Source organism: Vipera ursinii (assembly GCF_947247035.1).
Source record: "Vipera ursinii genome assembly, chromosome: 2".
Classification (NCBI taxonomy): domain Eukaryota; kingdom Metazoa; phylum Chordata; class Lepidosauria; order Squamata; family Viperidae; genus Vipera; species Vipera ursinii.
This window is the reverse complement of record NC_139513.1, coordinates 136,612,772-136,638,940: the sequence shown is the minus strand read 5'-3', so window position 1 is coordinate 136,638,940 and position 26,169 is coordinate 136,612,772. Positions and strand designations below refer to the sequence as shown.

At 43.6% G+C, this 26,169-nt stretch overlaps 1 protein-coding gene across 1 annotated transcript; it reads left to right on the top strand.

The window, feature by feature from the left end:
• The first annotated feature begins 5,198 nt into the window (after positions 1–5,198).
• Positions 5,199–14,962, top strand: CDK2 (cyclin dependent kinase 2). Its single transcript, XM_083351581.1, has 7 exons — positions 5,199–5,573; positions 6,838–6,915; positions 7,339–7,462; positions 9,530–9,700; positions 11,371–11,472; positions 12,181–12,384; positions 12,970–14,962. Exons 1-7 carry the CDS (start codon positions 5,458–5,460, stop codon positions 13,072–13,074), a joined length of 900 nt encoding a protein of 299 aa, XP_083207707.1. The 5' UTR covers positions 5,199–5,457; the 3' UTR covers positions 13,075–14,962.
• The last annotated feature ends 11,207 nt before the right edge of the window (positions 14,963–26,169 follow it).

The window sequence follows — 26,169 nt, the reverse complement described above, 5'->3', positions numbered from 1 at the left end:
TAGTAGTCTCTCATGGGTTTAAGTGCCAAGAGCCAAGGGTATGACAACTTTGCTCTCAGCAGCATTGGAGCCTTTCATAAGGATATCAAGCCAGTCAAACTCACTTGTTAATCACTTTTGGAAATATTTGATTTAACCACTTTATAAATATTAGACAACTTCAAAATGGCGAGCTTAATTTGATACCCAGTGAATTTTATTTTCTTCAGATTTAAAAAAAAATAAGACTCAAAAATGTAAATAATATAAAACTGGCAAAAAAAAGCAGGAAAAAAAGGATTTTTGTTTAAGAAAATTTTAATTGGATTGGGAAACTAGAGAGATTTGGAATATCAGTTATTTTTGTTGTATAATTTAAAAAAAGTATGTAATTAGATACTACATTTGTGGGAAATGACTAAAACAGAACCAAATCCATATTAGGAATTGAGGCTTGATGAAATTTGCAAATGGTCAAAGGACCAGGCAAAAATGTATTAAAATAGATAAACTGGCTATAATTTTTTCTTAAAAGAGTTTTTTTTGCATGGGCTATGTTAATAGTTAATATCACAGAAAGGATACAGATTTCAATGGTAAACTTTTAGAAGATGAGAAAGATTTAAGAAAAACTTTACTCAACATAGTCATTATAGTGTTTAAAGTCATGGAAGACAGCAAAATTGAATTTACCAAACTAGGAATAAAAAAGATAAATCAAAAGAAGGATCTGGAAAAGAAATCCTGGATGATACTTCTTTATGAGATTTACAAAGTAGACTGGTGAAAGGTTTGAAGACTTCTTTTAAATACCAAAGTGTGATGAAAGATCAAAACTTCAAATGCTATAGGAAGGATTTAGAGATTGTGCAGAGCAAAAAGAAGAAATATAAAGTTGATAACAGTTTGTTAACAGAGAGTTTTGAACCTTAATCTTGTTTTTTTATTATCTTTCTTCCTGCAAATAGATCTACTAGTTTTAAAAAATGGGGGGGCTGTTTTGCAATGGGTGGGAATTAATATTAATCAATATTCAATTAGGGGGATAACAGGTGTTTATGTCTTGTTTTCTTAATGCACTTTTTCAAAATATCTTAAAAATTTTGTGATTTGTGTTTTCTTTTTGTTCCTTTTGCTGTTGATTTTTGGACTTTTTGGAGTTTTGTATTTTAACTTTTCAATAAAAAATTCTATTAAAAAAGAATAAATATAAAGTTGGACTATTTGAGCAAGGATAAACTGTTTGATATTTCTGGTAATTCCTAATGGACTTTTTTTTTGCTAAAACTGGATTGAAAAGACAATTTCTAGGTTGCATATATGGTAGATAAGAGATGACTATGAGGAGAAAAAAATATTTTTATTTATAACATTATACAGTGAAAACTTAACACATCAGCTTATATTTGGTGTAATTAAACTTTATTATTGCCTTTATTGACTTTCTTTTTTTCTGTAGATGGTAAGCCAATAGACCCTAAACCCATTTCAATTTCCTCCTTTCATTCAAATTCAATGTCAATCTTCAGCCATTCGCACTATCTGTCAATCTCACCTGCCTCTTAAGCTTATTTGTAAAAGCAAGTATGATACGTCCAGGTTCACTATCTTTGGAAATATACAGGCATATAGACTTAACATGAATATTTTTATTATTAAATTTATATACCATCTATCTCACTATTCAGACCAATTCTTGACGTACATACTTTTAACAGTATGAAGTCATAAACAGACTGCTGTATCTTTTAAACATAAAAGCGTGATAAAAATATCTTGCTTTATACACATAATAAACAAGCCCATACAGGACTGGCTGCATATATCTGCTTGGTTTCTGGAGTGGGATTTATTCTTTCCAATTTCAGTATCTAATTTGACCCACAGTTAAGTGAATTTGGCCTATCTATCTATCTATCTATCTATCTATCTATCTATCTATCTATCTATCTATCTATCTATCTATCTATCATCTATCTATCTAAATTACTTTTTTGTTGCACAAAAACACTAGATTTTGGCTCGCCTCCCAAGATGGGTTATTTCTCAGAATTGTAAACTCTTCGTCTGGTTTAAGGAAAATTAAAGCCACCCTATGCAGGCAAGCAGGTTCCACGGTCATTAAGAATTCTCCCAGAATAATTTGATTCCATAGAAAAGTGTACATTGAACAGACTTTTCTACATAGTATGTGCCTGATTTCATTTCTGTGTCTGCAGAGGCTCACAGTATCAACCTGGCTCCCTCACATGAGTTGCTTTAATGATTTCCACATCACCATTCTTAAATGGTATCTCACAGTTGTTGTTACAGAGGGAGGGATGGGATTATACTTTACCCAGCAGAGTTCCAGCAAAACTCCATGCCAAAGAATAAGTGGACCACAATCTTTTTTTTCAAAGATGGCAATATTGAAATGAACTTTTATTGTCAAAGGACAACTATGTGTACTTTGAGATTAGCTGAGCCTCCCTTTGTGCTCCCACCCGCCAACACACAGTGACAACAAAACCTCCATCTTACTACACCATGTGAACCAACTACACCACACACCGGCCTCCCAAGTCAATTCTGCATAAAATTCACAAAAGTTCACAAGTTATTTCTCATTCAAAAGCCTAACAGCCCACGGACAGAAGCTGTTTTTCAGCCTGTTGGTGCAGCTGGCTATACTCCTATATCTCCTACCCAATGGTAGGAGAGTAAAGAGTCCAGGGTGTGAGTCGTCCCTGAGAATTTTCCTCACTCTTCCAAGGCAGTGAGCCCTGGCAATGTCATCCAGTGGTGTCAGGGGACAGCCCACAATGTCTTGTGCTGTGCTCACCACCCTCTGTAATACCTTCCTATCCGCGGCTGTCAGACCAGCATACCAAACCACAATACCATACAAGAGGACGCTCTCTATAGTAGACCGGTAATATTTAGAAAGCAATGGAGGAAAAGAAAGTTTCCCCAGGATTTGCTACTGAAAGCCACTGTTGTTCTACAACAGTAGTCAGCAAGATCTAGGTCACAGATCTAGGTCCCTAGCGACATTTTTGTGGATATTGACACTGAATTGCCAATATTCCATGCAATTCTAGCTGCAATTTTTGGCAGAAAATGATCAAATGTTAACTCATCAATTAGCCTAACACAGGGGTCGGCAACCTGAAAAAGGAAAAGAGCCACTGGGAACCAGTTCCATCACACATAAAAAAAAGTGGGAGCCGTGTGCGTGCGTCCATGCACGCGCATGCACAAAAAACATTTTGCGCATGCGCAAAACGGGTTTTTCTTGCGCATGCGCAGACGCACGCGGTTGGCATTTTTTTTATGTGTGATGGAACCAGTTCCCGGTTGCGCGACGGCGACGGCCCGTTTGCAGAGCTACCACCTTCGGCAGCCTGCAAACGTGCCGCAACAGCTTTCTCAAAGAGCGGCACCGCTGCCCGTTCGTGCGGAGGTCCGCGCGCACCTCTCCAAAGGTTTGGGTAGGTGCACGCGCACCTCCGCCCATTCGAAGAGGTGCGCATGCACCGGGCGGCTGGGAGCCGCAGGAGATAGATCAAAGAGCCGCGGGTTGCCGACCCGTGGCCTAACATATCTATTCTTACATTAATCCCATTAGGAAAAAAGGGCAAGTGGACAGAAATTTATGTTCATCCCTTCACCATTGAGTTAAAATATTACAAGTTGTCAGCAACCTTTGGAGGCCTTCTGGAGGCTGCACCCAAGGTTTTGCACACCCTTGTTGTAGAGGACATTTTAGAGATGAAACCCTTGTCATAACATTGTATTAATTCATTCATACCCAAAAATATCCATAATAACAAGGAAGAAAAAGGAATAGACAATTTTAACAAGTGTGCCGGAGTGAGAGAGAATTTAATTTTAAAACAATTTTCAGGAATTTTTCAAATAAAAAAAATTAAAAGAACTGTTTCCATTGTTCAGGCACACAGAAACAGAAGCTGCAAAAGACAGCAATAACACTGCACCAGTCAGACCAGTTTCTTGGATCCAGGTTCTAGTACTGTACTCATCAAACAGTGGTTGTCAACCTAGTGTAGGGACCTACAGGTAGTTCTTAAGATCACAATTGAGCCCAACATTTCTGTTGCCAAGCAAGACAGTGGTTAATTGAGTTTTGCCCCATTTTACAACTTTTCTTGTCACTGGTGTTAAATCAGGGGTCTTCAAACGTGGCCCTTTCATGACTTGTGGACTTCAATTCCCAGAATTCCTCAGCCAGGCAAGTTTGAAGACCCCTGTGTTAAATGAATCACTGACGTTAAGTTAGTAACAGATGTTAAAGTGAATCTAACTTTCCCATTGATTGTCAGAAGGTCACAAAACATGACCCTGGGACACTGCAACCATCAGAAATACATGCCAGTTGGTAAGCGTCAAAATTTTAATTACGTGACAACATGGATGCTGCAACAGTTTAAGTGTGAGACCTGTTCATAAGTCACTTTTTCAGTGTTGAACAAAAGGTTGTTGAGAACAACCTGAATAGTCTATGAAATATTACAGAAGGCCCTTTGTGTTGGCATTGTTACATATAGTATGAACATGTGTACATGCATGCCAAAAATCCTAGAATAACAATCTTTGCAAGATTCTGACATTCTCATCCCTAATCCTGCAATATTTTAAGACCAAACACTTGAGATATGGTGAAGATTTCAGCTATATTTAATTATTAAAAATTAATACCTACTTCACGTTCAGGTTGAACGGAGGTAACCTGAGTGGGGTCACATATGCCGTGGTTCCCACAACCATTTATATAGTGATTCTTCGAATTGTGCCATCACCGCCTAGTGAGAACTTTGTGCAAACACAAGCCCCCCCCCCATGCTCAGCTGGTTTTCTCCTTTGTGTTAGCATGTACTCAGATTCTTTTTCTGTTGCAAACCGACTTGAACCCGAATTAATCCGAAGCTCTGATCCCTGCTGCCGTCCATACGCTCTACTACTACATGCGATCGGCCTTTTCCCAAGTGTTGTATACGTACTTGGGGCCCTTACAACGAAAACTCTCCCTTCTGGAAAATGACGGCCCTGGCCCTTTAAGAAAAACTTCACCTCTTCTCTTTCTCTCCCGCCAAACAACGTGCTTCGCTATAACCCCGCAGCCAATCGAGTAGAAGGAAAGGCGGGGCGAACGGAACGCGGGAAGCCGGAGGAAAGGAGGAGGGGAGCTGGAATCGTTAGTATTGTTTGAAGTTCAGCGTCGCGCGCGGGAAAAGAGCAGCGAAGGCAGAAGAAGCCTCTCGGTCACTCAACTGCCGAGCGCAAACACGCCGCGGTCAATCGGCGTCGTGCGAGTTCGCGGCCACTCGAGTCCCCTCCCAACCGCAGCCACTGCCGGGCGGCCGCGGGACCGGTTTCTTGCTTGGGTCTTGCGGACCGCCGCCTCTCCTCCCTCGATCTGTGCCGGCGAGTACTTTGGGGGCAAACTGGGATCCTTCCCAGCTCGCGTCTCCTCCGATGGAGAACTTCCAGAAAGTGGAGAAGATCGGGGAAGGCACCTACGGCGTGGTCTACAAAGCAAAGAACAAAGTCACCGGCGAGGTGGTGGCGCTTAAAAAAATCCGCTTGGACACGTGAGCGAAAGAGCCTTTTTTCTCCTCCATCTAGCACCCAGCTTTCACACGCGCAGGCGAATGTGCATTGCGGCGGGAAGAGGGATCGAATCTCCGCTTAAAAGGAGAAAGCGCAGCCCGAGCCTCGCTTTGCTTTTGGAAGGAAGTCTATAAGCTTTGGAGCGGTGGTCGAGGAACTACGGGTGTGGGAGGGGAAAAAAAAATGGGAGACTCGTAATCTGGCGACTCGGCTCCGCCATTAAGGGTGCCTTTATGATTGAAGGGTTGGTTCAGAGGAGGGAGGTTACGCTTTCCTCTGCTCTTGATCCGCGTCCAAATGTTTCTGAAAGTTAGGAAGGCGAGAGGAGACGCGCAACCAACCTCGCCGTCTCCGCGGCTCCCTCTTTATCTTGCTTTTAATAAGGTGCTAATTTTACCTGCGTGCAAAAACGCTCCTTAGCCCAGAGCAGAGCATGAGCTCTTTTCGCCACGTAGGTACCTGGCGAAATGCAGATAGTATGCCGGATGAGGCCCCTGGGCTGGGAGAGCTCTCCAGAAGAGGGGCAATGGATTGGAATCGCTAGAGGCAGCTTGCTTTACAAGTTCCTGCTTTGGAATTATTGGGATTGCAGCAAAGATGAATCTCAAAAATGTTCTTCCACGTTTCGAGTTAAAAGTATGCTGCTTATGTGACCGAAACCTTAACATGTCCTTTGCTATGAAAAGTAGTGCAAATAGATGTCCCTTCTGTGTGCTGTAGAATGAATACCCAGCTAACATCCTGGATTCAGCTAATATTAACTTTTGAGTAAGCCCTTCCCCCTTTGTTTTCTTTGGACAAACCATGAGCTTTGGCTTCATTTATATCTCCCCTTTTTTTATCCACTGGAAGCTGATGGTGGTATACATACATGCATCTTAATTTTCTTCTTTTCCCCTTAATCCTGTGAGCAAGAGGAAATGATTTGGGAAATATTTATATTCTGGAGTTTCCCAAATCTTGTCCCTGTAAAGCTGAGAATTAGATTAGAAGGCCAGTTTGATAGGAGAACAGTCAAATGTGCCAAAAATGCATACAGCATCCCAGCAGATCCTATTTAATCTGCATTACTAATCTATTATTCCAGCTGCATTGGGTAATCATGTATTATGCACTGTCTTTTTCATTTACAATTCTAGGGCTTAGTTTTCAATCTTAGCATCTCAAATAGTCAATTTACTTGGCTTAAATTCACTCTAGTTTCATCTCCTCCCTTCTTAATTTGATGTTTCTCTTTGCTTTCAGGGAGACAGAAGGAGTTCCCAGTACTGCCATCAGAGAGATTTCTCTCTTAAAGGAATTGAACCATCCCAACATAGTCAAGTAAGTATGTGGAAGACAGAAGGAGATGATCCGTAGAGTAATAAATAGAATCCTATTTTTGGGTCTTCAAGCCGTTTACCAGCCACCATAATTTTTGTACAATTATGGTGGTTGGTAAACAGTGGCCACTGTTCACTTTTTTAGTTAAATTGGGAGGAGGCATTTTTATGGGCCAGTATCTGACAGCAACTGATCTGAGAAAAGTTGCTTCAAAGAAGGTTTGACAGTAAACTGGAAGTTACACACTTCCTTGTTCCTTATTTTATTTCTGCTAAATTTAGAAACATGGGCAACTTGAATATAATTTATAACCTGGCCTAATAATGGCACTGAACTTGTTAAAAAAATATTTGTGGTTTTCTTATTAATATCCAAATGTTGTTTGTTTGTTTTTTACTTCCTATCCTTTCCTTGACTCCCCAGATTGTTGGATGTAATCCATACTGAGAACAAACTCTATTTGGTCTTTGAGTTCTTACATCAAGATCTAAAGAAATTCATGGATTCTTCTACTTCCATCAGTGGTGTAGAGTTACCTCTTATCAAGGTAAGCCAGGCAGAGCATGTAGGCAAAAAAAAGAGCAACTTAGTTCTGGGTTCATAGGCACACTAGGTACATTTCTTTTTACTTGATAAAAAAACTGCAAAAGTGCTGCAAGCCAAGGATTTTGAGGGGAACTTTGTGTCTTCAGTGGATATGCACTTAAATGTAGACAGTCATACAGAGCTTCTTGATGAACAATGTGTAGAGTAAGACTAGCTTTGCTCTTAAATACTCTTAACTAAAATCTTATATAGACCCAAATGAAATTATACAGCTCTGCTAAATGTTCAAGGTGTTTCCTTAATTTTTTTAACGTGGTAAAACAAAGCATAACATCCTCTACTTTGGCTTACCAAATGGGAGTTAGAGGCAGCAGTATAGCCTATTCTGGATTGTACATAGGGCAGACTGTGGCTTTATAACTGAAAAATCTAAGAGACATGTTCTTCATAAAGTGGTATACAGAATGTTGAATTAGACATGCCCCCCAGGTCTTTTGGATATGATCAGGGTCAAACCCAGTTCATCTCTTTGCCTAATCTCATCACATCCAAAGTGAGGCTCTCTGTCCCAGACAAAGCCCCCTTTGCAATCCCATCAAACCAAAGGAAAAAAAGCCTCCTCATCAGCTAAAGGGAATTGCAACAGAACTGTCAACATCTATCCATCAGCTGATGACCTCAGCATTCCATATCTTTAACAATGGACCTTCTCAGCTATACTGACCTCCTCAATGGTCCATTTTACTTAACAATAGAACTCACCCCAGGTGTGCTGATAAGGACCTGCTTAGCTTTCCCACTGGTCAGCCAATCAGATCTCAAGGAAGGCCTTACAGCAGACATGTGAAACACAAGGCAGTGGGGGGGGATCCAGCCCGCTAAGTAGTTTCATATGGCCCACAAAGCCATCCTGGAAACAATGAGGGAACAGCCTCCACTGCCTTGACCCTGGCCCAGAGACCCTCCTTCTGCCAGAGGCCCTCAGATCTGTCCCACTCCTGCCCAGGCCCCCATAGGCACCCTTGATGTGAACGATGTAGAGCTGGCCACGCCCACCCAGTAGGCCACACCCACCCAGGCCATACCCACCCGGCCCCCTGAGGGCAACCGCAATGCTGATGCGGCCCTCAATGAAATTGAGTTTGACACCCCTGCCTTACAGCCTTCAAGTTATAAAAATAGTTGCTTTTCTATGGTTTGCAGTCCCTCTTATAACACAAGAACTCAAGGGTCCTTTCAGTAAATAAGTTCTTTTCAATACTGTGATCTTTCAGACCGAATCCATAACACCACAGCATATTGTTTTTTTTCTTTCATTCCATTTGTTAATTTATATTCTGTCATTTAGCCCTCTCTATAGCACAGAAGTCCCCAATCTTTCGGGCACCAGGGCCCATTTCCGTGGAGAAAGTTTTTTTCACGGCCCAGAGTGTGTGTGGGTTTTGTGTGCTGCCTGCATTCCATGAATGGGGCTTTGCTTGTTTGTGCGGACCGGTACCAGGGTTAGGGTTAGGGTTCAAAGTTACAACAGCACTGAAAAAAGTGACTTATGACCATTTTTCACACTTGAAATTATGGCAGCATCCCCATGGTCACGTGGTTTACATTCAGATGCTTGACAATGGTTCATATTTATGATAGTTATAGTGTCCCAGAGACATGTGATCACCTTTTGAGACCTTCTGACAAACAAAGTTAATGGGGAAGCCAGATTCACTTAACAGCCAGGTTACTAATTTAATAACTGCAGAGATTCACTTAATGTGAAAAAAAATTGGGCAAAACTCACTTAAATTCCTCATTTAACAACAAATTTTGCACTCAATTGTCATAAGTTGAGGACCATCTGTACTGACTTAAGGACTCATTATGGCTTTGGTCAATAAAGGTTTTCAAATAACACCATTTAGCAGAGGAAGTAGATTAGATTTAAGACAGAATCATAAGAAGAATGTTACATGCAACATTCTCTGCTACTGGTAAAGACTGTACTGGTTAGTTTTGGCCAATAGGCCCCAAGCACAACCAAAACCTAATTTTATTCTAAGCATGTTTATGTTTTTCCTAGAGCTATCTGTTCCAGCTGCTGCAGGGTCTTGCCTTTTGCCATTCCCATCGTGTCCTCCACCGAGATCTTAAGCCACAGAACCTCCTCATCAATGCAGAGGGAGCAATAAAACTTGCTGACTTTGGGCTTGCACGTGCATTTGGCGTGCCAGTGAGAACCTACACGCATGAGGTGACCAGTTTGTTTTTCCCCACTTTGGCATTCTCTGTACTGCCCATAATCCTTGACTTAAATTGGGACTGGAATTTCCATCATGGCAATGTGGTTGTAAAGCTCGGGGAAGGCACGCAGGAATGCACAGGTTTGGGAGGGTGTGCAAAGATATAGCAAGGCCCAGGGGGTGTATGAATGGCCGGTGCAAGCCTGGGGGGGGGGAAGAGGCTTACCCCAGCAACTTGCAACATTTTCTATCAGTTTCCCCATTGCAAGATTGTTATTACTTGACTGCAAGGGTGTACCCATTGCTACTATAATGGAGGCCATTGACTTTGCTGTTTCTCTTCCCTCCTTCCCAGGCTTCTTCTGAGGGCTCAGTCTTCTAATTAGTCCAGAATATAATATGAATCTGATCAATTTGCCTTGAATGAAAAATCTAGATTGATTTGTTTTATAATCCATTTTTTTCTTGGCTTTCTCTCTATGTACATACATATAAATATGTGTAGACATGAGGATGAATAACATTAGGGAAACAGTTTCTTTAATATCACGCTGCTCGTGCAGGTGCCCCAAATTTATTTTTCAGATTTCCCACAAACTATTGGCTTTCCAGCTGAAAGTAGTCTTTTCAAAGAGGTTTATGTTGAAATGCAGTTGCTGTATTACTTTCTGAAGAGTACAGTTTGTATTACGTATTTTTGTTGGTTATGGCTCATTTCCATGCTCTGTTCAAAATATTAAAATTATTATCTTAATTGAAACATAAAGCCTAAATGATTACGTTTGGAATATTTTACTAATATTCTTTCTTGTCAGCACTGACATCCTGCATTTCCTAGGCCGCCTGGCCAGCCAGATCAACCCTGGTGATCAGTGGAGTGGTAGATGTCATAGCCAGATAGCCCTTGCACCCATTTTATTGGACAATGACCGAAATAATCTATGTATTCAGATGATTGTTGCAGTTGGGGAGCTCATAGTAAAGATTATTTGGATCAATGTGCCCTCATAAGAAGCACTACCTGGACTTGTTTTTTGATATATGGTAAAATCTGTTATTCTAAAGATACTTGGCTCTCTTACACAGTTAACCATTGAAAATACTCATATTCTATTTTAAAACTGGGCTCTGGAGATTAAAAGTTTGGACTTACCAAACCAAACCTAAATGAAAGTTGGTGTCAACAATGATTAAATGAACTTAAATTTCCCAGAGAAGGGGAGAGGAAAAACTATTTCAGAAATCATTTCTGAGTTTGGCCATCCCAGGGGTAACCTGGGAAATGATGCTGAGGATATTCCTTTGACCATATAAAGTAAACTCATGTAATTAATATTAATAAAACATTTCCCTATTCATTAAACTTTGGCATGTAAATAGGATACAGTTTTGGAGCTGCCTTATTGGTGCCTCTAGCTTTCAGTTTCTTCCCTGGAAGGACCAAGAATTGAATGTAGCCTCTTCAGTATGTGAGTCATGTGGTGAACTATTGAAAAGTGACTCCAGTGCAGTCCTTGTAGTAGCTCTTAATCTGAATTAATTTGATGGCATTATGTGGTGATGCGTTACAAACAATGGAAGGGATAGGGTGTGTGATGCAGAGAACCGGTGGAAAGTGTCCATTCCTGATTAGCTGGTTATTTAATTGTACATCCATTGCGGATTTTGTACTTCACACTAGGTGGTGACTCTTTGGTATCGAGCTCCAGAAATTCTCCTTGGCTGCAAATACTACTCAACAGCAGTGGACATATGGAGCCTTGGATGCATCTTTGCAGAGATGGTATGTATTTTGGAAATGACCATGGGATGAAGCAGCAAATTGGGCTCGAGTCTGGCACTGAAAAGCTTTTGATTGGCAGTAGCCAGAAAATGTGGCTTGTGATGTTTAAGGTCTCAAGGTTATTGTACAAATGCGGGTAACTATGTCATTACAGACTCAAACATCTGAAAAAGTTATTGCTCCTTAAGGCGAGTTTTATTGCTGTAACACACACACTCATTCATTTCTGTGTGTGAAACATGAGTAGGTCAGGTCAATTAAAGCCTGCTGACAGGATCAGTTGACTTCTGAGGACTGAATTGAGCTTTGGAGAAAACTACTTCCCTGCTAGGGGCAATTTGTGCTCCAAGAATGGAGAATTGGGTCATACACTGAGCATGTGCTGAGGGTTCTTTATCTGCTGAATAATTGGAATGAAGGAATGGGCCAGATTCCTTCTGTCTATCTCAATGATGTCAGTATCACCACAAAATCCTTCTCCAAGGACCTTCATGTATGGGGCTTTTATCTCCACAGGGAAGGACCATCATAATGAACATTATGTTTTTTTTTATATCCTGCTGTTTGCATGATATTTTTATAACCGTATATCAAATAGCCGATACAACAGAATAAAATCACTAATAGAAGGACCGCAATGAAACATTGCATCAGGCTAGGAAAGCCTACTATGCTATGGTTCTGACTTTTTGTTCTTCTGCCAAATAGTTAACCCGTAGAGCTCTCTTCCCTGGGGACTCAGAAATTGACCAGCTATTTCGCATCTTCCGCACACTGGGCACTCCGGATGAGACCGTGTGGCCAGGAGTCACCTCTATGCCTGACTATAAGTCCAGTTTTCCCAAGTGGGCCCGGCAGGACTTCAGCAAAGTAGTACCACCGCTGGATGAAGAAGGCAGAAAACTTCTAGCAGTGAGTTTTATGTGGAGTGAGAAGTATTTTGAACTGTAGCACGTGATTACCATACCAAGCTAAGAAAAGGTATAGTTACTTTAAGGAGCATCTTGCAGAGCTGGCAATGGCACCCATGCCAAATCAAAAGCACCCTTATTGATTTGTGTTATATATAATGCTGGTATTTTTATCAAATTCTTATTTAGGGTTTGCTCTGCCTCCATGTTTTCCTCTGCTGTCCTGCTTTAAGATTGAATTTTTCTGTCCGCTTAGTGCCAGGATTGAACCATTATTCAGTGTAAAACTTGTGAGCTCTTTGCATACTTTATCCACCTACAAGAAAAAAATGGTTTGGCTCTTAGTTTTGAGTGTCCCGACTGTTACCTGTTCGTATTCCTTTAGGAGACAAACTCTAAAATCACACTTTTGGTTGCTAGATTTTGTTTCTTGTCATTAGCTTGTCATATGACCGCAATGCATAGCACTAACTTGAGCAAGGTAGTTGAAGTGAGAGTTGGGAAGTACAAATTACTTTCAACATTTTGAGTATCTTACAGTGCACAAGAGCATAATAAAACTTGCACCCTCCTCTTTCCCCTTTAGCTAATGCTGCATTACGATCCCAACAAGAGAATCTCAGCCAAGACTGCTCTCAATCACCCCTTCTTTCGAGATGTCACAAAGGCTTTGCCACACCTCCGCTTGTGAAATGAAACGAGCCAACAGAGTTGCTGCAGTGCAGGCTCTGCAACATGCCTTTTCCTCGGGCAGCCCTAGTTGCTTGCACTTAACTTTTCAACTTAACCCCGGAGAGAACACTTGGAGGTCCAGTTGGAGCACAGCCCACACCTTTAGGATTTTATTAAATCACTAAACTGAGTTTGAGGATTCACTGGTTCCAAACTGCCTTGTGAAGAGAGAAGGGTCTCCAAAGCTACCAGCCCCAAGGATTCAACTTGCTTGAGAAGCACCCCTTTCATTCTTCACACGTTTTATCCACGCCACCTCACCCATGAGTTCCATGCCTTCCTTCTTGGTGACTTCTTCAAAATAATGCATTCTGTATTTGCTTACTCTCCAGCTGTTGACATCTTGGCACACGTACAGTGTTGATGCTTCTCTTTCCTTCAGGTGTAGAAGGGACTTATTAGGGCTAAGGGACTTTGGCAACATCTCTTGTGGTGTTTTCATCTGTGACGTTGGTCAGTTTTAACCCACCGATTACTAAAATAATCCTGAAGAGATGGGATCGCTGAAGCCGGTGGTACGGTACGCCTTGCTAACTATTCAAATGAATACCTGCTGCATCGCTAAGCTCTTTTTGACATTGGTATGGAGAGTAGGTTGTTTAAAGAAAGAAAGAAAAACTCAAAAAAATTTGCTCGTTTGGTGGGGAAATGGGCAAATGTTTATTCACCCAGTATTGTATTATATATCTGTTTTCTTATTCTGTATCAGTGAGCTGATGGTCTTTTTGAGTTTATAGCCAATTAATGCCTTATGTTTGGCAATTATGGCTTGCCATTCCAATGCTGTCTTCCTATAACAGTCGGGAAAGTTTCAAATGTCAGTTCTGATGGGTTGGCCTTGCATTCTTGGCTTTAAGTAGCGTATCTTGCAAATATAGATGCTTAAATTATATGTGAGCTTTGAAATACATATCTGTTGTCTCTCTTACAATCTCCAGCAATACATCTTGAGCCAAATATAAGTCATAACCCCAGCTAGAGCATTCACATTAGCAAACTTTTCTGGTTTGGTTTGGGGAGCTGGAAATATCAATGTCTACATCTTTGTCTCACCCTGTTTTGGAGGCAACCAGATTGTTCAAATTACATTAGTTGAATGTCATCTAATTTGATTTAAAAAAACAAAAGCCTGAACAGTAGCTAAACAAAATCATGATCAGTTTCTAGTCAATGCCACCCAGAGGTGAAGTATAGTCGTAAATGTTTCATATTGAGAATTTTTAAAGACCACTTAGATTTGCTTAAGAGCAGAACACTTTCCTACAGAATTCAGGATTTTATTTTAGAGTAAGGCAACGTGTAGTACCTAAAGCCTGTCTCTAGCATGCAGCAATAACTCAAATCTGATTTTGAAATAACTCCAAATTTCACTTTTTCAATCAGTTGTATGATACATCTTAAATATGAGGCTTCAGTAAAGCCATCTGATATTTGTTTTCCTGAAATGCTTATTTTTATTAAAAGCATATATGCTAGGGTAATACTCATTTATCATAGAAGTAAAACATGTATTTTAAGAGAGTGAGGACTTCACTTTCCTCAATGGGGGGAAAGTTCCCATTCTAAGTCATGATTCTTACTATCTTTACTCATAGATGAAATATCCATCCGTTTCAGATATGGATGGATGGAGACTTCACTAAGAAAGTTGGTTATTTCAGGACCTCTTGAATTAAAATGGATATTCTTACATGATGCTGTTTAGTATATAATAATACAGAAATATTCATGCCACTATTCACAATATTTGCAACATGGTATCCTTTCCCTTCATTGTTGGTCTGGAAATTTATATATATATATATATATTTATAGAGCTATTAGTTTTAAAAAAAGTTCTGGATTTGTTAGCCTAAGCACCTTGACATTTTTGTAATATAATCTTTTAAAGAAAAGTAATTATTTTGTTTTCTTAGCTCTTTCTATGGCAAATGTTTCTAAATACAGTACTACTGTGAAATCAGTTTATAAATCATTAAATATTAGCAATTTTAACGCTTGGCTTCCTTTTCCTCAAAGCAAAGACACTCATCTGTTTTCATCAAATTTAAGGATTTGGGGGATGAAATGTAAATGGTCTAGCAGTTAAAGCAACATTTTGATTTCAGGATCTTTTTAAAGACTTAGAAATGATAGAGGACCTCAAAGAGTTTTGGAGTTATCTTATTTGAGCTCCAGAATTATTTAATTTGACTTTGCAACCCCTTGAAACTGTCTTGGGGAATCCAAGGGTCCCAAGACCATGTCTTGAGAGTCACTGGCCTACGTTTTCCATTTGTATCTGCATATACATTAAGATTTTATTATGAAACATAAAAGACTTTATTATAGGTAGTCCTTGGCTTATAATCAGCCACTTAGTGACGAAAGTTACAACGGACTCCAAAAGATATTTACGACTCAATTTTGAAGTTTTGAAAACTGCTTGCACACACACACACACACACATCCTGTCATGCAATCATTTTGGGCACATGGCAACCAGTTTACAATTATGGCAGACATGTCAAACACAAGGCCCGGGGGCCGGATCCGGCCCGCAAAGTGGTTTCATGTGGCCCGTGAAACCATCCTGGAAACAGTGAGGGAATGGCCCCCACTGCCTTGGCCCTGGCCCAGAGACACTCAGATCTGTCCCACTCCTGCCCATGCCCCCATAGGCACCCTTGATGCGAACGATTAGAGCTGGCCATGTCCACCCAGTAGGCTATATGCACTCTAGCCACGCCTACCCAGTAGGCCACGCCCACCCTGGCCATACCCACCCGGCCCCCTGAAGGCAATCGCAATGCTGATGCGGCCCTCAATAAAATTGAGTTTGACACCCTTGAATTATGGCAAGCTGTAGTGTCCTGCAGTCACATGGCTCCAATTTTTTTTTCTCTTGGCCAGTTTCCAGCATTTACTTTTGGTTTCTGTCAACAACAAAAAACCCCGCCCATTGGATAAAATGAATTCATCTAATGACCTCTTAACCTTAATTACCTTAAGTTGTTTGCTTAACAACTACTGCAAAAAAGGTCATAAAATTGGGTGCAGTTACCTCAGGCCTTGCTTACTGACTGCAACACCTTAACCAGGATTCCAGGCTTAATTCCAGTCATAAATTGATGTCTATCTGTATATAACTCTCTTTTGCTGCAAATGGTATATACATTTTACCAAAGCTTGTCTGATAGCGCTCTCTTGCTTACATCCAAGAATATGTGATTCAGTAGAGGTACAGGGATCAGGACCTTATTTGCAAATCTCAGGTCCTGAATTCTGTCCAGACGACTTGTGAAAATGTAAACTGATATGAAGGTGAGTCCCACTGAACTATGAAAATGTGCGGCCTGTAGGTCTTCTACTATTGGACAATTCATAAGACATTTTGGTTTAAATAGCTCTTTTTCTATGGTAGTGTAGTCCTCAAGACTTCCAAATGTGTTATTCTACAAGGCTAATAGTGGATTCCTCTTCATGGATTACTGCCTTGTCGTGGCGAAGGGGCTTGCGTAATTCAATGAAGCTATGAGCTATGCGGTGCAGGGCCACCCAAGACGGAAAGGTCATAGCAGAGAGTTCTGACAAAACGTGATCCACTGGAGAAGGAAATGGCAACCCACTCCAGTATCTTTGCCATGAAAACCCTATGGACAGTACCAAAAGGCAAAGCGATATGACGATGGAAGATGAGCCCCTCAGGTCGGAAGGCGTCCAATATGCTACTGGGGAAGAGCAGAGGGCTAGTACTAGTAGCGCCAGAAAGAATGAAGGGACTGGGCCAAAGCCGAAAGGACGCTCAGCTGTGGATATGTCTGGTGGTGAAAGGAAAGTCCGATGCTGTAAAGATTCTTTCTCCATAGGAACCTGGAATGTAAGATCCATGCATCAAGGAAAGCTGGATGTGGTTAAACAAGAGATGACAAGACTGAACATCGACATCTTAGGTATCAGCGAACTAAAATGGACAGGAATGGGTGAATTTAATTCAGATGACCATCAGGTATACTACTGCGGGCAAGAATCCCTCAGAAGAAATGGAGTAGCCTTCATAGTCAATAAAAGAGTAGGAAAAGCAATACTGGAATACAATCCTCAAAATGACAGAATGATCTCAGTTCGAATCCAAGGCAAACCATTCAATATTACAGTAGTCCAAGTCTATGCCCCAACCACCAGTGCTGAAGAGGATGAAATTGACCGGTTCTATAGAACTAACACCAAAAAATGATGTCCTTATCGTCATGGGGGATTGGAATGCTAAAGTAGGAGGCCAAAAGATAACCAGAATAACAGGCAAGTTTGGCCTTGGAGTACAAAATGAAGCAGGGCACAGGCTGATAGAATTTTGTCAAGAGAATACGATGGTCATAGCAAACACTCTTTTCCAACAACCCAAGAGACGGCTCTACACATGGACATCACCAGACGGTCAACACAGAAATCAGATTGACTATATGCTCTGCAGCCAAAGATGGAGAAGCTCTATACAGTCAGTAAAAACAAGACCAGGAGCTGACCGTGGCTCAGACCATGAGCTTCTCATTGCAAAGTTTAGGCTTAAACTGAAGAAAGTAGGGAAAAGCACTAGGCCACTCAGGTATGAATTAAATCATATCCCTGTTGAATATACGGTAGAGGTGACAAATAGATTTAAGGAATTAGATCTGATAGACAGAGTGCCTGAAGAACTATGGACAGAGGTTCGCAACATTGTAGAACAGGTAGCAACCAAAACCATCCCAAAGAAAAAAAAATGCAAGAAAGCAAAATGGCTGTCTGAGGAAGCTTTGCAAATAGCTGAGGAAGAGAGGGAAGCGAAAGGCAAGGGAGAAAAAGAAAGATACACCCAATTGAATGCAGAATTCCAGAGAATAGCTAGAAGAGATAAGAATGCCTTCTTAAATGAACAGTGCAAAGAAACAGACGAAAACAATAGAATAGGGAGGACCAGAGATCTTTTCAAGAAAATTGGAGAGATGAAGGGAACGTTTAATGCAAAAATGGGCATGATAAAGGACCAAAAACGCAGGGACCTAACAGAGGCAGAAGAGATTAAGAAGAGATGGCAAAATTACACAAAAGAACTATACAAGAATGAGCTTAACGTCCCTGATAATCACAATGAGGTGGTCACTGACCTCGAGCCAGACATCCTAGAATGTGAAGTGAAGTGGGCCTTAGAAAAGCTGAGCAACAACAAAGCTAGTGGAGGTGACAGTATTCCAGCTGAGCTATTCAAAATCTTAAAAGACGATGCAGTAAAAGTGCTACACTCAATTTGCCAGCAAATTTGGAAAACTCAACAGTGGCCACAGGATTGGAAAAGATCAGTTTACATTCCAATTCCAAAGAAAGGCAGTGCCAAAGAATGTTCAAACTATCACACCATTGCACACATTTCTCATGCTAGTAAAGTTATGCTTAAAATCCTACAAGCTAGACTCCAGCAGTATGTGGAAGGAGAACTACCAGAAGTACAGGCAGGATTTTGAAGAGGCAGAGGAACTAGAGATCAAATTGCCAACATACGCTGGATCATGGAGAAAGCTAGAGAGTTCCACATCTACTTCTGCTTCATTGACTATGCTAAAGCCTTTGATTGTGTGGATCACAACAAACTGTGGCAAGTTCTTAAAGAGATGGGAGTACCAGACCATCTTATTTGTCTCTTGAGAAACCTATATGTGGGCCAAGAAGCAACAGTGAGAACTGGACATGGAACCACTGATTGGTTCAAAATTGGGAAAGGACTCCGGCAAGGCTGTATATTGTTGCCCTGCCTATTTAACTTATATGCAGAGCACATCATGAGAAAGGGAGGGCTAGATGAGTCAAAAGTTGGAATTAAGATTGCCAGAAGAAATATAAACAACCTAAGATATGCAGATGATACTACTCTAAGGGCAGAAAGTGAAGAAGAACTAAAGAGCCTCTTGTTGCGGGTGAAGAAGGAGAGTGCAAAACTTGGGTTGAAACTTAATATTAAGAAAACCAAGATCATGGCATCCGGCCCTCTCAATTCCTGGCAAATAGATGGGGAAGAAATGGAGGTAGTGACAGATTTTATTTTCCTGGGCTCCAAGATCACTGCAGATGGGGACTGTAGCCAAGAAATTAAAAGACGCTTGCTCCTCGGGAGGAAAGCCATGGCAACGGACATGGCCTGCATCACGGAGACCTGGTTGGGCCAAGGGGGGGGTCCCCCCTCTCAGAACTATGCCCACCAGGCTTCCGGGTGCTTCACCAACTGCGGGCCCAGGACAGGGGTAGTGGGGTGGCGGTTATTATTAGGGAGAGTCTTTGTCCGCAAGTGGCCACTGTCCCTCAGATAGGCGGGTGTGAGTCTCTCCTTTTGAAGTTGGGTCTTAAGAGTTCAGTTGGGCCTTTTGATTACCGTATATACTTGAGTATAAGCCGAATTTTTCAGCCCACTTTTTGGGCTGAAAAATTCCACTTCGGCTTATACTCCAGTCAACAAAAAAACTTACTGAGGACTTGTGCGCGGCCGAGGCTTTGGTGCTTCCGGGATCGCGCGCACCTCTCCCAAGCCACCGCCGTCCGGAGACCTGCCGAAGTTTGGGGAGGTTTGGGGAGGTGCGCGCGCACCTCCCCAAACCTCCCCAAACTTCGGCAGGTCTCCGGACGGCGGCGGCTTGGGAGAGGTGCGCGCGATCCCGGAAGCACCGAAGCCTCGGCCGCGCGCAAGTCCTCGGTAAGCTCCGGGCGGTCACTTGCTTCGCGTCTCCTGAGGGAAGGGGGGGCGACTGGAGCGGGCGTGTTTCCTCGCCTGCTGGGCGCCGCGATTTGCCCGGGGAACGCGCGGGCCCCGAATGGCAGCGTGGAGCGAGGAAGCGGACAGCCAGGGCTTCCCCGAGAGCCGCGGCCACACAGGGTATTCCTGTGTATTCAGGCTTGCAAAATGGCGGATCGAGCCTCTGCTGGCGGCAGAGGCTTGCAGAGCGTGGATCCAGCCTCCGCCGGCGGCGGAGGCTTGCAGAACGGCGGATCGGCTTATACTCGAGTCAATAACTTTTTCCAGTTTTTGGGGGTGAAATTGGGGGTCTCGGCTTATACTCGAGTCGGCTTATACTCAAGTATATACGGTACCTACCTGTCTCCCAGCTGCGTGTCATCGGCCCTGCCCAAGCTCCTCGATGTCTTGCCCAGGTTGGCGATTGAGTTCCCCAGGCTTATAGTTCTGGGGGATTTCAATCTGCCTTCCATGGGTGAGGCGTCTGAGTTGGCCCGGGAGTTCATGGCCTCCATGACGGTCATGGACCTGATTCAAATAATTCAAGACCCGACCCATAATGGAGGGCACAAACTCGACCTGGTTTTCATCTCTGGGCAGTGGATTAATGATCTGGGTAGGGGGGATTTAACTATCCAAACCTTGTCATGGTCCGATCATTTTCTTCCCCGGCTAGACTTTCAGTACACACACACCCCCGCCGCTGGGAGGCGCAACCGACCAGGTGGTTCCGCCCCAGGTGCCTGATGGACCCTGAGAGGTTCCAGATGGAGCTTGGGACATTTCCTGCTTCCCTTGCCCAGAACTTTGCCGAGGCCCTAGTGGTAGCCTGGGAGAGGGCTGCTGCTGGGGCCTTGGATCGAGTTGTGCCTTTGCGGTCTCTGACCCAGCGCAGAGTCCGGGTGGCCCCCTGGTTTACTGAGGGACTCCGAGAGATGAAGTGCCGGAAAAGACGCCTAGAGAGCTGTTGGAGGTCCAGCAGATCCGAATCTGATTGAACACGGCTAAGAACTTATCTTAAGTCTTACCTAGTGGTGATGGAAGTGGCAAAACGTGTTTACTTTTCCGCTCTCATTGCGTCCGCAGATAACCGCCCAGCTGCCCTGTTTAGAGTGACCCGCTCACTGCTTAACCAGCGACCGAGGGATGACCCCTTGCAGGGTAGGTCTGAGGAATTTGTACAGTATCTGCTGGACAAAATCGCTCAGATCCGGACTGGTTTGGACTCTGACTGGGCAGAATCCGACGGAGTGGAGAGGGCAGGTCTTGGTCATACCATTTGGGGGTGAGTTTGACCCTGGGACTTTGGATGATGTGGACAGGAGTATGCGTAAGCTGAGCGCTGCAACTTGTTTATTGGACCCATGTCCCTCCTGGCTGGTTTTGGCCACTGGAGAGGTGACAGGGGGCTGGCTCCAGGCAGTTGTCAACGCTTCATTATAATAATACTAATAATACTAATAATACTAATGATGATGATGATAATAATAATAATAATAATAATAATAATAATAATAATAATAATAAGTTGGAAGGGACCTTGGAGGTCATCTAGTCCAACCCCTGCTCAGGCAGGAAACCTTATACCATTTCAGGCAAATGGCTGTCCAGTCTCTTCTTAAAAACCTCCAGTGTTGGAGCATTCACCACCTCTGGAGGCAGGTTGTTTCACTGGTTAATTGTTCTAACTGTCAGGAAGTTTCTCCTTAGTTCTAGGTTGCTTCTCTCCTTGACTAGTTTCCATCTGTTGCTTCTAGTCCTGCTTTCAGGTGCTTTGGAGAATAGCTTGGCTCCCTCTTCTTTGTGGCGGCCCCTGAGATATTGAAACACTGCTATCATGTCACCCCTCACCCTTCTCTTCATTAAACTACACACACCCAATTCCAGCAACTGTTCCCTATATGTTTTGGCCTCCAGCCCCCTAATCATCTTTGTTGCTCTTCTCTATACCCTTTCTAGAGTCTCGACATCTTTTTTACATCGTGGTGACCAAAACTGGATGCAGTATTCCAGGTGTGGACTTACCAAAGCATTGTAAAGTGGTATTAATACTTCACTTGATCTTGATTCTATTCCTCTGTTAATGCAGCCTAGCACTGTGTTGGCTTTTTTGGCAGCTGCAGCACACTGCTGGCTCATATTGAAGTGATTGTCTACTAGGACTCCGAGATCCCTCTCACAGTTACTACTATTGAGCAAGGTACCACCTATACTATACCTGTGCATTTGATTTTTCCTGCCTAAATGTAGAACCTTACTTTTTTCACCATTGAATTTCATTTTGTTAGATAGTGCCCAGTGTTCGAGTCTGTCCAGATCCTTCTGTATCTTAAGCCTATCTTCTGGAGTATTGGCTATTCCTGCCAGCTTGGTGTCGTCTGCAAATTTGATGAGTTCCCCATCTATCCCCTCATCCAAGTCGTTAATGAAGATATTGAAGAGCACTGGGCCCAGAACAGAGCCCTGGGGCACCCCACTACACACTTCCTTCCATGTAGATGCAGTTCCATTGAGGACCACACGCTGAGTACGGCCTGTCAGCTAGCTACAAATCCATCTGGTGGTGATGCTGTCTAACCCACATTTTTCTATCTTATCAAGTAGTAGGTTGTGATCTACTTTATCAAATGCCTTACTGAAGTCCAAGTAAATTATATCTACAGCATTCCTCTGGTCCACTAATTTTGTCACTTGGTCAAAGAATGTAATAAGATTTGTCTGGCATGATCTGTTTTTGACAAACCCATGTTGACTTTTAGTGATGACTTTGTTTGCATCAAGGTGTTCGCTGATTTGTTGTTTGATTATCTTTTCCAGAATCTTCCCAGGTATCGAGGTCAGGCTGATAGGTCTGTAGTTTCCTGGATCTATTTTTTTCCCTTTTTTGAATATGGGAACTACATCAGCTCTCTTCCAGTCCTCTGGTAGTTCCCCAGTGCTCCAGGATCTATGAAAAATATAGTTCAGTGGTTCTGAGATCACGTCTGCCAGTTCCTTGAGAACTTTGGGATGTAATCCATCTGGTCCTGGTGATTTGAACTCATCTAGGCTGGACATTGATGGAGGGTGTCTTCCCCTCCGCCTTAAAAGAGGCGGTGGTGAGGCCCCTTCTCAAGAAGCCTGCTCTGGACCCGGCCTCCTTGAATAACTATCGTCCTGTCTCCAACTTTCGCTTTGTAGCGAAGGTTGTTGAGAGTGTTGTACACATGTTGTACTTTGACAATAAAGGTTTATTATTATTATTGTAGCGCATCAGCTTCCGCAACTCCTGAATGAAGCGGACTATCTGTACCCGTACCAGTCTGGTTTCAGACCCGGTTACAGCACAGAAACGGCATTGGTCGCACTGGTAGATGATCTCTGGCAGGCCCTGGACAGGGGTTGCTCCTCTGTCCTGGTCCTACTTGACCTCTCAGCGGCTTTTGATACCATCGACCATGGTATCCTGCTGCGACGGCTCGAAGGGGTTGGGAGTGGGAGGCACTGTTTTATGGTGGTTCTCCTCCTACCTCTCGGGCCACTCACAGTTTGTATTGGCAGGGGGACAGAAATCTACCTCGAGGCCCCTTTCTTGTGGGGTATCTCAGGGGTCGGTTCTCTCCCCCCTCCTTTTTAACATCTATATGAAGCCGCTGGGTGAGATCATCCGTGGCTTTGGGGTGAGGTATCACCAATATGCCGATGATACCCAGTTGTTTATCTCCACCCCGAGCCAACCCAGTGATGCCCTTGATGTGATGTCCCGGTGCCTGGAGGCGGTGCGGGTCTGGATGGGAAGGAACAGGCTCAGGCTAAACCCCTCCAAGACCGAGTGGCTGTGGATACCGGCATCTCGTATTGTCCAACATGTTCCATCTCTTTTGATGGAGGGGAGCCATTGCCCTCCTCAGAAAGGGCCCACAACTAGGGTGTCCTCCTGGATTCATGGCTCAATTTGGAGGATCATCTAACTGCTGTGACCAGGGGGGCTTTTGCACAGGTTTGCCTGGTGCGCCAGTTGCGCCCCTTTTTGGACCGAGATGCCCTATGCACGGTCACCCATGCCCTAGTCACTTCTCGCCTGGATTACTGCAATGCTCTCTACATGGGGCTGCCCTTGAAGTGCACCCGGAGGCTTCAGCTACTGCAAAATGCGGCCGCGCAGGTGCTTATGGGAGTATCTCAATACTCCCATGTTACACCTCTCCTGCGTGAGCTACATTGGCTTCCGGTTGCCCTCCGGGTGCAATTCAAGGTGCTGGTAATTACCTTTAAAGCCCTACATGGCTTAGGCCCAGGGTACTTGCGAGACCACCTGCTGCCAATGTCAACCTCCCATTACCTGGTTCGTTCCCACAGAGTCGGCCTCCTCAGGGTGCCGTCGGCCAGGCAATGCTGGCTGGCGACCCCCAGGGGAAGAGCCTTCTCTGTGGGCGTGCCGACCCTCTGGAATGATTTGCCCCCAGAGCTGCGGACGGCCCCTGACCTTTGATCCTTCCGCCGCGACCTGAAGACATGGTTGTTCCAACAAGCGGGCCTGGACTGATCATGGTTTTTTAAATTTGGTGTTTATCGGCTTAAATTGTCCTTTATTTATTTATTGTTTAATTCTTTTTTAATCTTTGTATTCTATGTTTTTTAATTTTTTTATTGTTGTGAGCCGCCCTGAGTCCTTAGGGAGAAGGGCAGCATATAAATTTAATAAATAATAATAAAATCTAGACAGCACACTAAAAAGCAGAGATATCACCCTGTCAACAAAAGTGCGTATAGTCAAGGCTATGGTCTTCCCAGTTGCAATGTATGGCAGTGAAAATTGGACCATAAGAAAGGCTGAGCGCCAAAGAATTGGAGCCTTTGAATTATGGTGCTGGAGAAGACTCCTGCGAGTCCCTTGGACTGCAAGGCGATCAAACCGGTCAGTCCTAGAGGATATCAACCCTGACTGCTCTTTAGAAGGCCAGATCCTGAAGTTGAAACTCAAATACTTTGGCCACCTAATGAGAAGGAAGGACTGACTGGAGAAGAGTCTAATGCTGGGAAAGGTTGAGGGCAAGAGAAGAAGGGGACGACAGAGAATGAGGTGGCTGGATGGAGTCACTGAAGCAGTAGGCGTGAGCTTAAATGGACTCCAGAAGATGGTAGAGGACAGGAAGGCCTGGAGGAACGTTGGCCATAGGGTCGCGATGGGTTGGACATGACTTCGCAGCTAACAACAATAATATTTTTTATTTATTTATTTTAATTCCATTTATATCCCGCCCTTCTCCGAAGACTCAGGGCGGCTTACAAACTTTAGCAGTAGCCTTCATTCTATGTATATGCCTGCTTATTAGGGCTTTCACACACCCCCAAGCGGCATTATTACAAAGTCAGCTTAATTGCCCCCAACAATCTGGGTCCTCATTTTACCTACCTCGGAAGGATGGAAGGCTGAGTCAACCTTGAGCCTGGTGGGATGCGAACCTGCACTAATTGCAGGCAGCTGGTGTTACTTAAGGAGGCATTAGCCCACTGCTCCACCAAGGCTTAGTATCTGGCTCAGGAATTCTGGGAGTTGAAGTCCATGAGTCATAAAAGAGCCGAGGTTGCCTACCCCTGTCCTAGCTGTATGAATCTTGGGGGTCACTCAGAAGTGCGTCCCGCTGAGACCAGCGAACTTCCGACCTCAGCAATGACGCTTCCGGGGCTCAGGTAGACTCGGCTTTGGCCACGCCCCCCACATGATTTCCCATTCCTAGAACTCCACCTCGCCCGGCCGAATGGGGGTCAAGGTTCACAGGGCTCCCGGAAGTAACTTTTCTCCTTGTGCCATTCAAATTCCTCGTGGCTTCTCATTGGACCCCCCCGGAGATAGTGTGATCTCTGATTGGGCAAAGAAAGTTCGGCGCACGTCTACCTACCTTCCTGGTCAACTCGGCCTCTCGCGAGACGGTATGCCGGACACGTGATCTGCGATTGAGCAATATCAGCTACAGAGCGAGCTGTTGTGACTGGTTGGCCCCGCCAGATGGCTCCGCCCTCTTAGGTCACCTTATTTGTTGTTTATGAAACCTCCCGAATCGGCGACCTTTCTACTGGCCGGTTTGCTCGTCGATTAAAAGACCACTCGTCTTCTCTATTGGTTGGATGCTTCTTAACTCGCCATTCCGCCTCCTTGGCCGCATTGGTGCTAGAGCTTCTGCCCGTCCTTCCCTTCGCGGAGTTCCAATTAGCTAGACCAGGCAAGGGCGCGGTTTCCCGGGAGTCGATTGGTGGAGAGCACGTTCTAGCGCCCCAGGTGCCTAGCGGCCATTGGCTTAGAACGTAGTCGTCACTCCGCCTTCCGGCGTAGAG